This window comes from Lissotriton helveticus, chromosome 4_1 (genome assembly GCF_964261635.1).
Source record: "Lissotriton helveticus chromosome 4_1, aLisHel1.1, whole genome shotgun sequence".
Taxonomy (NCBI): domain Eukaryota; kingdom Metazoa; phylum Chordata; class Amphibia; order Caudata; family Salamandridae; genus Lissotriton; species Lissotriton helveticus.
Genome location: NC_136063.1, coordinates 1,136,092,654 through 1,136,109,951, shown reverse-complemented (window position 1 = coordinate 1,136,109,951; position 17,298 = coordinate 1,136,092,654). Strand labels below are relative to the sequence as shown.

At 43.0% G+C, this 17,298-nt stretch overlaps 1 protein-coding gene across 1 annotated transcript in view; it reads right to left on the bottom strand.

Moving 5' to 3' along the window:
* Positions 1 to 3,942: 3,942 nt before the first annotated feature.
* The window catches only part of NFX1 (nuclear transcription factor, X-box binding 1), a 1,119,153-nt gene continuing 1,105,797 nt past the window's right edge, over positions 3,943 to 17,298 (bottom strand). Inside the window, exon 24 of the mRNA XM_078687738.1 lies at positions 3,943 to 6,050. Coding sequence (XP_078543864.1) covers positions 5,975 to 6,050 — 76 coding nt within the window. The 3' untranslated portion in view covers positions 3,943 to 5,974. The remainder of the gene's footprint in view (positions 6,051 to 17,298) is intronic.

The following is a 17,298-nucleotide window of genomic DNA, read 5'->3' as shown; positions in this document are numbered from 1 at the left end:
GTAAAGGAAAAGGGGATGCGTTTCAACAATAAAAGAAAAGTAAGGCTTTATTGTCAGTTTCTTAGAGCAGGCAGTGGTCCTTGGGAACACTGCCGGCTTTAAATCTTTTTTTTTTACAACTTTCATAAAGAGGAATTAGTCCCATGGGACTCTGAGTTGGTGGTAAAATAGCAAGGTATTGCCACTGCATTTTGGTTGCAAAACCTTGATACACAACAATGGAAATCGCAATTTGGAAGAGGCACCCTAAACACACCCTTTCCAAATAGCGATTTCTACACTCATTACTTTTACTCTGGAGAATCTCAGTCTGGATGTGTGTACATTTGGAAAAGCATTTTTGCCATTTGTAAAATCGGGCTGTTTGCTACACCAAAAATGCTTCGTACATTTGGCCCAAAGTTCTTTCACTTAAGACATCAAGAATAATAGGAGAAAAATGCTTATCCGCAGTCCTAGCTCTTCCTTATTGACAATTGACTGGGAATTGGCTGGGTTAGCAGACATAGTCTCTAAATAACTATCAATTTACATTCTAAGTAGACTCCTCTCAGGGTAAGTGTCCCCCTCTTCACCACCTGCCCAGCTCTGTCTCAAACAAATTCCTACATGTTCTTGTCAACATGCAATGCTACTGCACAACATGTGCTTGAAAGTGACTTAAGTGAGTGTGCTGCTCTTGCTAGCCCCAAACGCTTGGGTATCAAATTCCACAGGTCATAACACTAAGAGAGAGGCAGCAAATATTAGACCATGCCTCAGGCAAACTGACTACAGATAACTTCGCCAAAAGCTGCATTTTACAAGACTATATTTTCAAAAAGTAATGATTCAAAATGCCTGATGAGAATGTGTAAAAATGTCTGTAATAACACCTTTGGAAGGTGACCACGGCTAGCCTAGTTCTGCTGAAATTAGAATGAAATCTCAAAGAGTCTTTGCTTCCCTAACAGTGTATAATTCTGAAAAGAGCAGATTATGGAACTGTTCCCTTGGAAATATTAATGCCTGAAATAACTTCACAATTAGTTATAAAGAGAGGGTCAGAAACTCTGAAAGAGCAACTCCTTATTGAACTCTAAAAACATTGACTTCAGAAGAAGCAGTGTGATGTCTTGGCTGGAAAAAAAGTAAGTACTATGTCTTAATTTAGACCTTTGAGACAATGGGAGGAACCATGCAAAGGTCACCATGTCAGTGGACTAAGTAATGTTTATTTGATGAAAATCCTTGAAGCTTGCCTATTCTGACAGATGTCACTGCTACCAAGAATGCTGATCTAAAGGGCAAAAGAATGAATTTGCAAAAGGCCAGTGGCTTAAATTGCATGTGCAAGCACTCAAACCTACGCCAAAGGGACTGAGATGATGCATACATCTGTTAGAACAAAGGACATCTAGAACTAATATGTCAATGCTGTACAGTGAGTGCAGAACTTATTACCTTAGGCCTAATCTCAGGAGGTGGAAATGTAGGTCAATAGATGAATCTATTACAATTACTTCACAGTGTAATCTGTTACGCCAGTATAGGTCATTTTGTTTGATTGCCCAGACTCTACAGTGGATTGCAAATGACAAGAAGGTATCCTAAAGTTGAGGAAATTTAGCTGTCACCAGCAAATCTTCTGAAAGAAGGAACAAGTGTATCCATTCCCTGAAGACAAGACTGAGGCGTGAGAAAACATTCTTAAACAGAGCACAGTGCAGGGTCAAAGGATATACACACAGTGCAGCTTTTCATTGACCTTCAAAGTCAAATCTCAACTAATTACAATTCTGTTCCTTGATAAGTATGAGGAAATGACCCTCCTGGAGAGTGAGCCACAGATGTTGTTCAGTCGTCCATCTATGCGGCAGAGAATTAGTGTCACATCACCAAGTAGAAGGATTTCTGCTATTAGGAGCAAGTAAAAATTCAAGATTGACCTGATGATCCTGGTGTTCCAGAGTATATTGAAGTTCCTCACACACAGGGTCCCTTTTATATTTCTGATACACCTTTACTCACTCCCAGCAAAGCACAAATTTGAAATTACTCCAGAAGCTCTAGCAAAGACGTCTGATATCTTGGTGGATATAAAGATGGGACTTGGAGTAGATCACCTTATGTTTAAAGTTATCATGTTTGTATAATGTTTCCAGCCAATAAAGTCTTCTTACACGCAGCTCCTTTTATCCACTTCCTTTTCTATCAAACAGTCAAAAATAAATTCCTCTAAAGGATCTTGTGGCAGCAATTCAGCAAGTTTGTTAAGCTGCAAATGAGAAAATTCAATCACAAAAGTCACATTGGATTTACTTAGCGAGATAGATGCATTCTAGTCAGACATTTATCCTCGTTATCATATCATTATATCTTCTTAGCTAGAAGAGGAGACATGATAAGCTGGTCATTAAACTTTACTATGTTAACATCAGCCTGAATTGGCAAGTTGTCTATAATGAATAAATATTTGGAGACTTGCGTTTTATAGCTATGGTTTTGGAAATGGACAGCTGAGTAGAGGTCTATGCCAGGCAAGTAAAGGCTTGTTTACACAATGAATAAACATTTCACTATCATAGAAAACTATAAATCTTGAAAAAAGATCTTAGGAGGAATGCTTAGAAAACAGATGCTCTAACGCTTGCAGGGCTTCGATATCTGGCTCCAATTTTATTTCTTCAGAGATGTTGGACGCAGAGGATCTTCTATATTGATCTGCAAATTGTTCATAAATCAACAGAGCAATAAGGAAACAAAGGCAGCTTCTATAACATTTTGAAAAAATTAGATAGGTCACCCTGTGACGAATGAGGGTTTGGAGTTCTAAACTCACTGACAGAAGGGCCAAAAACATGGCTAAATATCCAGACGAATAGGAATTCATAAAAATCTTGCATACTTATGGCTTTCTTGGATGAATGGTGCCCTAAGCAGAACCACTTCATCAACAAGGAGTCATTAGAGTTTTCGTTATTTTTGTACCTTTATGTTTTATTCCCCAAAGCGGGTTCTGGTACTGGTTTGGTACTCCATTTAATTAAAAAAACATTCTATACACATTTCTGTGGTGTCCAGATTACAGGTAACTTTGGTACCAACGATGAACTGGTAACAGCATCCAGGAGAGAAACAGACTCTCTCTCTGGCTTAGGGAGTTTTGTCAAAAGCATTCGTTCTTCTTGGATTTGACACCAGGAGACTAAGCTACTCCATAGTGTTCTGATCCTGTTTAGCAACATTCAGAAGCAGGGGAATACGTCTGCAATATTTTCAGCACTCTACCAGGCTTGAAATGGATTTCCAGTACCACAAGTCTTTGATGCACTAAAAACTGGACCTCTACATACCCCAGTGCTCCTATGCACTGACGAAGCAGTGTTAATGTCTAGAATGGCAAATGGTAACAGATCCATACCATCATAAAGTCAAGGGCTTCTTCTTCTTGTACCCAGCCTCTTCTTCAACAAAATACGGACATCTCAGCCACTTCAGAAGACTTCCAGTGTAGAACTGGCATGAATTAATCAGTTGGTAGTAATATGAGAGAAGCAGACAGAAACAAAATTATTACTTTTGGTTAAGCCAAAGGGAAAGTTCAAGGTAAAATCTTGTTTTTTAAAAGGATAACTTGCTTAAAAAAGTGTACAAAAATGTTATTGAATAGGGATGGTTCATGGCAGATTTCAAATTTGTGGAGGTATACTTTCACCAGGATGGTTCCACTGAATATTTTTGAGTGACAGGATTCCTCTCAGACGTTTTACTAGTCATGCCTGCTGACACAGTAAATTCTCAACAAAAAATGGCAGAGGCTGAAGCAATACTAACAGAAAAAACAAAATGTTTCCTTCTCAAAACCTATTATGCACTATTTGAAAAAAAATCAATAAACTCTCAAAACCATGATGACAACAGTGAAATGAGGCTGCTAAAGCAAATCAGATCTCACAGGACTGCAGAATAATTTAGTGTATTTGACTTGAAGGGAAAATAACATGTAAAGGTCCCCTGACAACCGCGGTAACATACAGCTTTAAAATTATCCACAATATCGCATCCTTCTTCAGACACTAATAAGGTTCCAAGCATGTCTATTCAAAGACAATATTACCTATGTGATAACAAAGCAATCGCTTTGACAATGACTGAAATGTTCCTGCTATCTCACAAGCAATACCTCTAGCAATCGAAGGGTTCATTGAACATAGCATTAATGCCGTCCTTCAGTGGCACATATCTTCAGAAAGTATAACCTAACCATGTAAATACAGAAAGATCTAAGTAGAAAAAGAGATTGTTCTAACACAAAACTAAACTGCCAGGGAAACATAATTTGAGTCAGCATGAATTTCCAATATGCTAAGCATGTCAACTAAATTCAGAGATCCTAAGCAACAAGCGAATGGACCAACTCAAAAATAAATTGACTAGGGAAAATAATTTGAGTCAACATGAATTTTCCAATATGCTAAGCATGTCAGTATGAACAACTGCTATGAACTGCATTTAAGACACATATTTCTAAAGAAGATGAAGCCAACAAGTTGACAGAAGAGAGCCAAGTACTGGTATGTAGAAATAATAGATTGTTCAACATAGGCCTTCACTGCGAATTTAGAGGATTTTGGTGTGGGGATACAGGAAGGCAAGGATTCCTGATTTCAGACGGTATTCCTGTAAGGAAGTCAGTTGATTACAAGTTTTGTTTCCTGGAATGGCAAATAATTATATGTAACCAGGGACACTGGGTCCTTTTCCATGAGGTTTACCTTCAAACCACGGAGAACGCTGAAGACACAATATGCCTGCTCTGAGCAGACAGAAAGAGTGAAGCAAAAGTCTGGTAGGAGTCTGGCGGGTTTGGTGGAGGAGTGAAGGGTTAGGGCAGGCTTACGTCTGTCCACCGGCAAGCACTGTCACCTCCTGCATACTGCTGAACAGCTCCGGTGGGGGCCAGTCTGTGCTGATGCCTTGCAGCCAGTAAAAGTGTCTGGTGTCTCCAGCCCAGAACTATCAGGTCCAAAGTTTAAAGATCAGATAATCCCAGGCCCAGAGACATTTGGAATTGTGGTTGGTAGAATTTAATTCGTCATTATCAAGAAGGGGGAAATTCCATCCGTTTTATTCGTGTCAAAACTGGGAAACAATTTGCATGAAGAAAATTAGCACCCAGGCCCATATTTGTATTTCAAGTTTACCCTTAAAAACATGATTAGCAAAATGACATAAGCAAGCCAAATCTATATGCGTCAAACTATATATATCCGGATTATGAAGATACCAAGTGCTGATGCACAGGAATTACATATTATTTAAATGACATGCTTAGTTTCATAGTGTTCCTATGCTTACTTGTAGCAGTAGGTCATTTAAATGTAAGATCTATAAACCTGCCAAATCTGTGAAAATATATTATGTGTAAGAACAAAAAGAGCAATAAAAGAAAGTCTTTAGAAAATAACTTTATGCCTAACGGAAAATTTCAATCTATACCGCAAAGACATCTAGGATGTTTTGGGGGTTCTTTCCAATAATTTAAGACCATACACCAAGCAACATAACAGGTGTTGTTGCCTGGAGTCTACTGTTATCATGTCCTTCTCTGGTGATGAACCAACTCCTGTTTGAGTAGCTTGAAGTCTTAGGAATAACATTTCTGTAAAATTAACAGGTTCCACAAAACCTCAGGTGCCTACCTACTTCACAGAAGTGGTACTACAATTAACGGTTGAGAGGTGAGAACTAATGACCCAACTATGTATCAAAGTTTCTAACACAATCATCCTCCAATTGTCAATGTCACACCCATATGTTTGTACTGGTTTGACTGAGCGGTGCTTTCAAGTGCAAAGCGGCGGATGCCTGTGGCATGATTCGCAAGTGTGTGGATTATTTAGGCACAGATACAGGGTTTTTTGAAAGTCAATAGCTTTTCCTTCCAGTCTCCAATGTGTGCATTTTCCAAGAATATCACAACTGAAAAGTTTCAGTCTTGGACATCAAAGTAGTCTATCATTGGCTCTTCTTTTACAGTTTTCTGTAGGCTGGTGGTCCCACCATTTCTGCAAATAATAAAGACATTTGATAAAAGTCATTAGAGAAAAGATTTAATTTTCAACTGGTCAAGAATATAGCATAACATAAGTGACTTGGCTTTCACATTTTTACGCCAACTAGCACAGCTCAAAATATTCATTCAAATAGTGGAACCAGATCTTACTAAATCAATTCAATTTTCCTTGTTAAATATTCCCCCCAACGTTGAAACTATAAGACTTTTTCTCAGCAATTTTGATAATCACTTTTGGCTCCGAGAGACTTGAAAACATGATAGCAGTCATTACATAAAGTTCACAAAGAACACCATGTACACATGATTACAAAGCAGCTTAAAAGGAATTCGGAACATGTGCACACTGGGGTGTTCTACTGAAATAAAAGAGTACACAGAATAATGGAAACCTATACAATCATTTTAATAGGCTTTGGGTAGCTTTCCTTAACAGATCACAGGGGCATATGAAAATGAACACGTTAATTACATTTCATAACATTCTTTCTAAAGGATTTGGTAGCTCCTACTGATTTCCAAATTCAATCCATTTCCTGAGGTACAGACTGAAACCACAAAACTCTATTCACCATTGGAATGTGATTGAGACAGACGTCCTGATAGGTGTTTCAAAGCGCCACCACAGGTAACATGTAGGTATCGTATATAACAATAGAAAGGAAGTGACATCAGTTTTGCCTATGTTTTTCAAGCCCCTCAAAGAAAAACAGGATGCATGGAACCAATTCAAAAAGATACAAACTAAAAAATAAATTATCCCCAGGAGGTGAGGTATGAACATCACAAGCAACTTACAGAAGCTACATATCAGTGAAAAAGAATATTACAAAGGTAACTGACCTGTTCTTCAAACAGACTCTCACTCTTTTCTTTAATTGAACAACTTCTGCAGCATCTTTGAATGAAACAGGCTGAGGATACACCCTCAGTAAGAACTACAGAACTGTTCTAATAAACATGAATAGTCATGCTACTATACTTCGTGAAACAATGCACCGACCACTAACTAGCAGCATTACAAATCACATGAATCGTGTTTCCCCTCTTAAGAGCTGGCATTGCAGCTGAACCCTTGACTGAATGAGCTGCGAACCAGTCATGAACTGGCTTTCCAGCTAGTTCATAGCAATGTTTCACTGTCAAAGACAGCCATCACACAATAGTTTGCTGTATAGCTCTTCTTCTCATCTGTACCAAGAGACCCTCAGGAAGTGAGTGCTATATAAATGCAATTATTCATTAATGAAGCAAGCTGAGTCCCTTGAAACAAAATCCGAAGATTATTTTCCATACCAAATGGGTACGTTTTGTGAACACAATGGCTAAGGGTCTGATGAAGATCAAGTCTATGAATGTGGTTTTCCTTGGATGGATGAAGAAGAGGAAAGGAAGATGAGGCTCAAAAATGTGCGACAAGTGTAACTCCATGACAACCTTGACCAGGAAAGACCTACCCTTATCCTTTGAAAACACAGTGAATGGTGGGGAAGAATAAAGAGTGTCAAGCTTGCATGAAAGATGGTGGTTATGAAAGTTTGAAATGTAATGCCACAAGAAAGGAGGTGTCACACTAAAGTATACTAAAAATTGATGGCTAGAACGCTTGAATCAATCACAGCCACTGGGGATTTCAGAGGGCAGCATCCCAGTCCATTGTTATTTTCCACACCATGCCACCTCAATTTGGACCCACCCATATGCATATCAGTCTTGACCCTGCTCCAGTGGGAAAGGTCCAGCCCGAACTACCAATCGAGGCCTCCATGAACCGTAACACAAGTAATCTTGGGCCACTTTCACCATATTTTGGCATCCTTATCCAGTTATAGCTTGGTGCCAGTTTAGGGTGCACCAGACCCACTTCTGGGCAAGACCGAGGTGATATGGCGTGCAAAAAAAGATGGACTAGGATGTAAATACCAGTGTCTATGATTGATTCAAACATTCCATCCATCACTTTTTTTAATGCTTTAGTGGGACGGGTATGCCCAGATGTGGGTCCTGTGCATACTGTCACTGAAAGCAAGCTATACCTGACTGATGAGCCCTAACTAGTGCAAAACTGGTTTGGGTTGCTTGTGTTGCAGTTCAGGGAGGACATGTCCGGGCAGTTCAGAATGTACTGTTCCTGAAGGAGCAGGGTCAAGATTAATTTGTGTGTGGCTGAATCTAAGCTGAAGCGGCATGGTGTACTAGATAATATTCGACTGGGATGCAGCCCCAAGTATTTACCAGTAGCTGAGATGAATTCAAGCATTCCATCCATCACTTTTTTGTATGCACAATAAAGTAGAGGCTTAAGTTTGGCCCATCAGGAATAAAATAACCAAATTAAAATCTCAAAGATGGGCTAAAAAAAGGAGTCAAGCAAACATGTTGTGCATGTCCCTAAGGAAACATAAAGACCCTTGATGTGGAAAAAAATATGCCAAATTACCAGCTAGATACCTTTTCAAAGTACCAAAGTTTAACCCTTTGTCTTCTAAAGAAATCACACATTTCAGATTGTGCTCAAGGGTCGATTGCGGTGGATCGAGTGACACATCTAGACTTCTGGGAGCATATGTGGTCCATCAGATGGAATAGACAACTCTGGTCGAACACTACCTTGCCAAAAGAATGATTTCAGGACAAGAGCATAAGATGCAAGCGATAACCACTAAAGATTCAAGTTTAGCGTCTGAGGTTAAGATGGAAGATTTAACCCAGTAACAAAAGATCCGCCCTCAGAGGAAATTGCATAGAACTCTATATGCTGTGATGAAGAATGTCAGGGTACCACAGACGCCTGACCCACTCAGAAGCTATTTAAGTAAATATGGATGGAAGTGACTATTTCTAATGTTCATTTGATGAGGAGGAGGAAATTCAACGTATGGTTGTAGCTATGGATAGGATGGGCTTTGGAAGGATGGGAGGAAGGCTCCTTGAGAATGGTGGAGAAAAATCTGATGTTACCAGATGAAAGGCCCATTGATCTGAGGTTATCTCTAACACAGGTGACCAATCATTGCCACAACCCCAACCTGTTTTCTTGTGGTGCCGGACAGAGGCTTAGTAGTCGGCGTACAGGTTGTACACCAAGAAGAATGTGGTTGTCTGCCTGTCCTCCAGCCTCCCTGAATGTCTTCGAAAGATCATTTCGAGGAAGTAAGATTTTGGGGTGCGGCACATAGAAAAGAGAGCCCCTTCAAAGGTTATGCAGCTTCCCCCATCCCTTTCTTGCCACTTCTTTTCAGTGGAAGGGAAACCCTTCAAACTTTAACAGGTAGTTAAGTGGGACAGACTCTCTTTTGCAACATTTTTGGGGGTTTCCCTTGACAGGAGACTCCTTGCTCCATCTCACCTTCTTCCGGTCACCTCACATGAAAAGGCTATAGCTGGACCAGTCTGAGTGAAATAAGCAACAAGCAAGATCTGCCCAAAACTGGTTTCAGAGCTGACTACTGTCATACACAAATAAAGTCTGCAACTTTAGTATAAAGACAGACAAAAACTTCCAGCAAGTGTGCAAAGATTACCAGAATCTGGGGTCTCCAAGCCAAGATGAATGAGAAACACTGTGCTCCAGGTTTGGGGTATTTATTTCCCATTTCTCTTGCCAGGTTCAGAGCCACAAAAAACGTCGAGTGTTTGGATAGTTCCATGACCCCTTTTTTAAAGGGTAGAGCAGACCTAGTGCTCAGGAGGAGCTTTGGTGGTGGCCTTGTACAAGGAAAATCCTGCCCTTAAGAAGCACTGCAAGGAAGAGGTAGGATGAACTGAAACAGTACTCTGTGACAACCTAGGGCACTCTGCCAAGGTTCAGGTACAGCATCCCATAAAATGAGCTGAAGCCTATGCTATTTGACTGTGGAGTGCTATGGAACACAACTTAAGATGAGTTCTGCTCGAGTAACCAAGCAGTCAGAAGCATCAAGGTTCTAGAGAAACCTGAAAGCATCCTACGGTCTTTACCAAAGAATCAGAATACCAGCATGGCTACTTTGCTGAGATGAAAGACGACCCCACCAACATGAAGTATTTGTCGCTGCAAACAAGGGTAGGTACCTAGTTTGCTTAGGGTAGTGGGGGATGTGACAGAGTCTAAGTAAAAACCAAAATGGCACGATTCACAGGACAGTGAGCCGCACAACCAGTGCATAACAACCTTCCACTAGTACTGATGCTGCCACTGTTAACCGGAACCAGCGTGCGCAGGTGCTCCAGTCTCAGACTGCAAACAGAATGGGTGGGGCAGGGCAGAGACACTCCATGATCCCCATAAGTGGGCAATACCAGGCTAACCCCATCAAAAGCCGCACTACCCATGCCAACCACCAAAAAAGGAAAGTGTTGCCTGCGCAATCAGACTGTAATGGACAGATGGAACCGTACAAAGGGAAAACTACTACCGTGGTATATTGGGAACCATTCTTTATGGAGGATAGATATTCACCGGTACCGATGAAGGCCACTTTGTTCTATCCATAGACCTATTCATCAGATCTCCTCCAGCTGGGACAAAGATGCTTTTATTTTGCACTACATTGCGACTTAGATTTATCCCACAGGAACATCACGGGCTGTCTTCCAGAATAGTTAAGGTATAATCTGAATCTGGAGAAGTAATTGAATGCACACTCTTATCTTTGAACAGTTGAAAAAGTTACTTACATTCGGTAATGCCTTATCTGGTAGAGAATAGATCTAGTCGCAGTTTCCTTACCTTAGAATTATCCCCTGGCATCAGACTGGATCCCCAAATAATTTTTGAGCAGTACCACTACACGATTGTAGGTGGCGTTGTTCGCCTCCGCATGGCATTGTTAACGTCACTCTCCTGACCATATGCTGCTGAGGATGTACTGGCCATGAGCTAGGCCATGGGCATCATCACTTTTCCACAGGATCCTTGTCGGAAATTAACAAGTTCCTTACCTAGGGATTACTCACCTTTAGAGTATACCAGGCACCGATCTGGAAACATTTTAATAACTCCCAAACGCCAGTAGCAGTGGTGCTGGCTCCACTTCGGGACTGCACGCAACACCTCTGAAGCCATTAAGGACCACCTGAGGTGCCATCCATTTTTTCGCTCAACTTTGAGGCAAACTAATGATACATACATCAAAAAGATTGGTGCAGTTTTCCATAATATGAAGAGAATATAGCAACAGGACTATTGGAATAGACAGTCATTCAATGGGAATCTGCAGGTATACACAGAATCCACCAGCGAAAGCATTACTGAAGGTAAGCCAACTGGACTTATGATGGATACCTCTACCTGCAGATTCCTCACCTTTTGAACAGATTCATCAAGCAGTCCCACACCTGGAAATAGGCTGGCAGTACATGGTTGGTTATGCCAAAAAACGCGAAGAACTAAGCATGCGCAGTGACCATCCTTCTTAGTTTAGAAATCAAACACTAATGCTTTGCAAAAGTGTGAAGAGGCAACCAAGTAACCACTTTGCAGATATTTCCCACAGACCCTCCTCTTGTCAAAGCAGGAGACTGGGATCTGGTACAATTAACATGAGTACCTTCTGGAGGCTCCATGTGTGCCATGTAGTAGCAGATATTAATGCACCAGATTACCCATCTTGACAATGTTCTTTTGGTGATTACCTAGTTTTTCATCTTTTCCATATATCACACAAAGAGTTGATCATCCAGTCTGAACGTACATGTTCTGTCCACGTAGAAGCTAACAACTTTCTTGGGATCAAGACGATGACGTCTTTTGTCCTCCTTAGTTGGGAGTGGAGGAGGTTAGAAGGTGGAACGGGTAATGGATCGACCTAACTGGAAGGAGGTAACCATTTTAGACAGAAAGGCAGTCTTGGTTTTTAATACCAGCTTGTCAGAAAAGAAAGACATGAAGGGAGGTTTCGCGCTTAATGCTTGAAATTCACTTGTGGGCCTTGCTGGTGTGACAGCAATTAAGAACCTTGTCTTAAATGTTAGTAAATATAAGGGACAACTATGGAAAGTTTCCAGAACATCTTTTTGGTGTATTGTTTCACCTTTTTAATCTCTTGGCCAGAATGAGTGGGAGGGAAGGATCAATGAATCAATTTAGATAACAGAAAGATCGTACTACCAGAATTTCTGGAGACAAATGTGCTAAAAGGAAATCAGGGTATCCAGAAGCAGGGTGGAGTCATTGAGCTATTGATCTGGAAACAGCAATGGATGCTGTTGGCTTTTTCCAACTGACCAATATAGACTCAGTCAAGCCTTCACTGAAAGGAAGCTGAGGCTCTTATGAGTGGGAAGTAGAACGAAGAACTGCCAAAGAGTTGACTTAACTTCTGTCTTTGGAAGTTGCAACTCTAGCATCTGTCTTCCAATTCACATCTGTTGATGGTGATCGCAGCAAAGTTTTTGCCATCGATCACGTACGGCTCAGAACTATTCAGAGGCAAAGACGCAAACTTTCTGAGTCTCCAACAGTCAGTGCTGTTCAAATACATCTTTCAAATTCCGAAGTTCGCTTCACAAGCGCAAGTACGCCTTGAATTTGGGCCATTAAATCAGCACCAAGCCAGACAAGCGGCAATACTAAAAATGTGCTGGAAATTAAGAGCAGCTCAAGAGGACACGCTGATGGGTCTCTGCTGGACCGAAATAAACAAACACACAAAAGGAAAAGACGCATGGAAAGCAAAACTTGAAGAAGGTCTATCAAATCTCAATATGCAAGAGGCCTGGAACACCGGTCACACCTTTGCGACCTTCAAAAAAGCAGCCAATGGTGCAGCAAAACTAGAATCTTGGTTTGCTGACAAAGCTGTACTAGCAAAGAAAAAACACGGCTGGATGGTACTTGCAACATACGAGAGGTGAGTCCCGCAACCATACTTAGTTAACCACATAACACCATCTACACAACAGATGCTCCTACGAGTACGGCTGGGAACTTACATCTCAAAAGACCAGACCCCTGCATGGAAGCAAACGTGGCCAACATCACTCTGCAGACTTTGCGGTCATGCAGAAGAAACTTTGATTCATCTTCTGTGCATCTTCCCATCCCTCACAAACCTGAGACGTTACTATCTCTTGCATATATTTTGCTCATTTCAAGTCAGAACATGTCGGCCGGCAGTCATGCTAGTATTGAACAGCCAGCAGCTGCAGACTGTAGGGCCACCAGATTCCTTCAGAAGGCGAGCCTCCTAGTAATGAAAACTGAAAAAATGGCGAATAATGGTACCAAACCAAAGGATTGAGGATAACAAAAGACTGATTTCAGCAAATGTCAAATTGTTTTATTTTTTTCTGTTTTCCCTTCTAAAAAGGAGGAAGAAAAGAAAAGAAAAAAAAAAACGAGTAAATGTAGTTTTTTTATTTTAATGATTTTATGTAATATTCTCTTTGCAAATTTTGTAAAGGTTTTAATTAGCCACTTTACTCTAGCATCGGCTGCTTTTCTTATCAACAGTATGAGTTAGCTTCTGAAGGGGAAAGCCTTACAGTTTCCACGTGTGGAGAAGTGTGGCTCACTGGTTAGAGGAGGCAGACCTGGAAGCAGAGGTCAGCCCGGGACCAGGGTTCAATTCCCGGCTCAGCAGGGTCTTGAGTCCTAAAATGTCCATGGACTCGACAATTCTCGCTCCGGTGCCTACTCGATTCATGGGTTCACACTCTGCGACTCTGGGCAATAGCTTGCTTAATCTCCACAACGGCCCCTCGCGGCGGGATGCCTGGCTTTCACCTTGCGGAAACCCTGCCGGGGTTATCTCACAGGGGAATACCAGGACGGGTTCCCTAAGCAAGCGCTTAGAAACCGCTCGGTGATTTGCGCTATATAAATTCCTGTACATTTCAAGTCTATTGGCCTCCTTTAAGCGTTTGAAATCTGGGCCTATTATTATTTGCCCGGAACACTCATCAGTAGTTCGATCGTCTTGAGGGTCTGAAACGCTGAAGTAATATGTGCTCTCTTCAATCAGCCTCCATGCATCCCTTAAGTGGTAGGGCACAAGGGGTAGAGACTCGCGCTGCAGTGGTGCCAATGGGGTTGGAGGAAAGGCCTGTGGTAGCATCAGAGGGATCAGTTACATCACTGGGATCATTGCTTGCTGTGTCGGGATGTATTATGCTCCGACGATGTCTGTGGTGAGGTTAGAATAGCCAGCTGAGGTGAAGCCATTCTGTCAGCGTACTCCACACCAGAATAGGATTCATCCAGTCAACCTGGGAGAACGGCAAAAAAGGTGTGAAGGGCATCAAATTATAGGGTGCTGACAGGCCTCCTATAGTATAGGCCATTGCATTGAGAAAGAAAGTTCCAGGTGCTGAACACCCTGGATATGCTTGTCTAGTCTGTGGCTTTGGGATCAGCACCACAGATGGAACAGTGTCCGGATTCAACACCGGGTCAAATGGACCCGCAGGCGTCGGGTACAATGGAGTTACAGGCAGCAGATCTTCTTCAGATTTCTTTTCCAGGTCTTACTGTTGCTGAGGTAAAGTCACAGGTTTTGGCGACTTACTTTTGGAGGCATAACATTGGGATTCATGCTCCATTCATGCTAAGTCTCCATCACCACCCTTCGAAGAGGGTGGTGATGGACACTTAGATCACAGATGGGACTTCCGACATCCCCGGCGTTCATCCTGCACTGACTGACCTAATTTTAAATAACTCTGCACAAGAAGACAACAAGGGTCTGTAGGAAAGTGGGTTTCTGTTGCAGTAACCCCGACCACTTTTTGCCTGATGACTGATGTACTTTTCCTTGGTGTGCCCTGGGTCCCTGCCAATCAGGTACCCAGGGCCTGTGTTCCTTCCCTAAAAACTGTACTAAAACCTAAACCCAATTGGCATATCTGGCCACATGCCAGCCCCTGGTAAATGGTGCCATGCCCACAAAACACTGCTATGTCATACCTTAGTCACCCCTCCAGCTGGGTGCACTATGCCAGTGATATGGGCACAGGCGCATGAGCACTGTGCCCCTACAGTACCCAGGGCCATTCCTGGGCACTGTAAGTGTAGTGAGGCCATTAAGAGTATATGTGCTGGGAGGTTGTCATTACGAACTCCATAGCACCATAATGGCTACACTGAAGACAGAGAAGTTTGGTATTAAACTTCTCAGCACATTAAATCCACACTGATGCCAGTGTGGAATTTAATATAAAATGCACAACAGAGGACAACTTAGAGTTGCCCCCTGAACCTAACCCACAACCAACGTCCTGACTGAGAGGCTGCCTAGGCTGCCACACAGCAGACATGTTGCTGGACCCCTGGGTAGAGAGCCATCCGCTCTCCTGGGCCTGCAACAATGCACATCCTGGGACGAGGTGCTAGGTCTCCTCCCCCAGGATGGGCAGGGTGAGCTTCAAAGGTATGTCGCCTTTGTGAGCTTCTCCAGGCCACTTGCTGTACTCAGCAACTGGCCCCCACCGGTTCTGACCCGCACTCTGGCGGGAAGACAGGTGGGAAAAACAAAGGAAGGAAAGGGGGTGTGCCAGCCTCTGCCAACCCCACACCTCAAGTGGGGGAGGCGAGGTAAAGCACAACTCTGGGCTCTCAGCATTTTGAGAATGGGGAGCCCTACCCAATCAGAGCTAGGCTCCTGCCCCCCTCACACCGGAGAGTGGCAGGATAGGGGTGTACTCACCCCAGGACAGGGACCCATTGGTCTCTGCCCTTGCCCTACCTGTGACGCCCCTAAATTTAGTATTTAGGGGCACCCTGAACCTTCCTTCCTCAGATCCCGATTTTGAAACAAGAACAAGAAGAAAGAAGACCTGCCGTGCAGCTGCTAACAAGAGGATGACACCAACGGACTTGGCCCCAGCCCTATAGGCCTGTCGACCCTCAAACCTGCTCCTGCTAAACCCAGGCGTCTCCTGTGGTCAGCAACCTCGAAAACCCCGGAGGACCTGACTGCCTAGCTCATCTAAAGACTGGGACACCCACGAGCAGTGGTTCTGCTCAAACAGCAACAACCCCTGGTGCCAGCCAGGAACTGCGAATCCAGCACACTCTGCACCCGCCGAGCCTGGCCTGTGCCTGAGTGAACTAAGACCACGAAGACGTCCCCCCGGCGACTGTGACCAAGAATCCAGCACCCAAGGACCCTCCTCGACGCTCCTGACAATGCCTGCAGCCTCACAACCAGGTACCACTCCAACCGCGACCAGCTCAGGGTAAGATTTCCCAACACCAAAAAACGCCCCTGCACCCGGCGATCCACGGCCCCCTGTGCCCAACTCCTGGCTGGCTACCTAACCTACAGCTTCCCAACGTACCTCTCGCAGTGGTGGTTGCACCTGAAGAAACTTCGTCCCCGAATTTGCAGCCTTTGTTCGTTCTGCAGCTTTCCAATTGAAATACATTGGGCGCCAGACGGCCCAAAAGCATCCTGCACCCAGCCGCCCGAGTGCCACTGGAAGTGCAGCATCTGTCCTATCCTACTTTCCCACTTGCCCTGTGTAAGTGACCAGGAGCTCAGCTCCCACAGCCGAGTGGCCTGCCTGCTAGCAGCCATCAACCAAAGGCCCACTACCCGCCATAGGCTAACATTGGGCCTACTCACAGCACCCGGCTGCCCCAGTGCCGCTGAGGGTGTAACAACTGTACCTACCTGACCCTGAATCTACCCCCAGAACCTTAACTCTGCCAGCCGAGTACTTACCCTAAGACCGATAACTTGATTTTCTCCACAGGGTAACCCTGGCTGGGTTTCACTCCGAATTTCTTCTGTCGAGTTTTGCAACTTTGAAATATTCCTTAAAAATCGTCCGATCAACGAAAACGAAATAACTCACCTGTTATCAGGAGAGATCCCAGTGCTGGATCTTGGCGCCCAGCACTGACCCTAAAAAGTCATTATAACTGTGACTTACCTTTAACTTGATTCTCCTCCATAGGATTACATTGCTTGGCTTTCACCGAAATTTCTTCAAAGTGTCGATTTTTAAAACATACAAATATTCCTTAAAAATCGCTGTGTAACAAAAACAATTTATTTCAACTGTTTATGGGAAATGCACCAGGGCTGAATTCAGGATCCAGCCCTGAGTAAGAAAACATTCGTAAAGTGATTTTATTGCATTTACTTAAAAACTTCCCAATGAGCTCAATGTCATTATTGTGTCAAGTTTATGTTGCATATTGATTTGATTTAATTGATTTGATTTGTGAATTTATAAAGCGCCAATTGCCCATGGGCGTCTTGGCGCTGAGTAGATGCAGAGAGACCCGGAAACTGTCTAGACTAAGTTCTAAC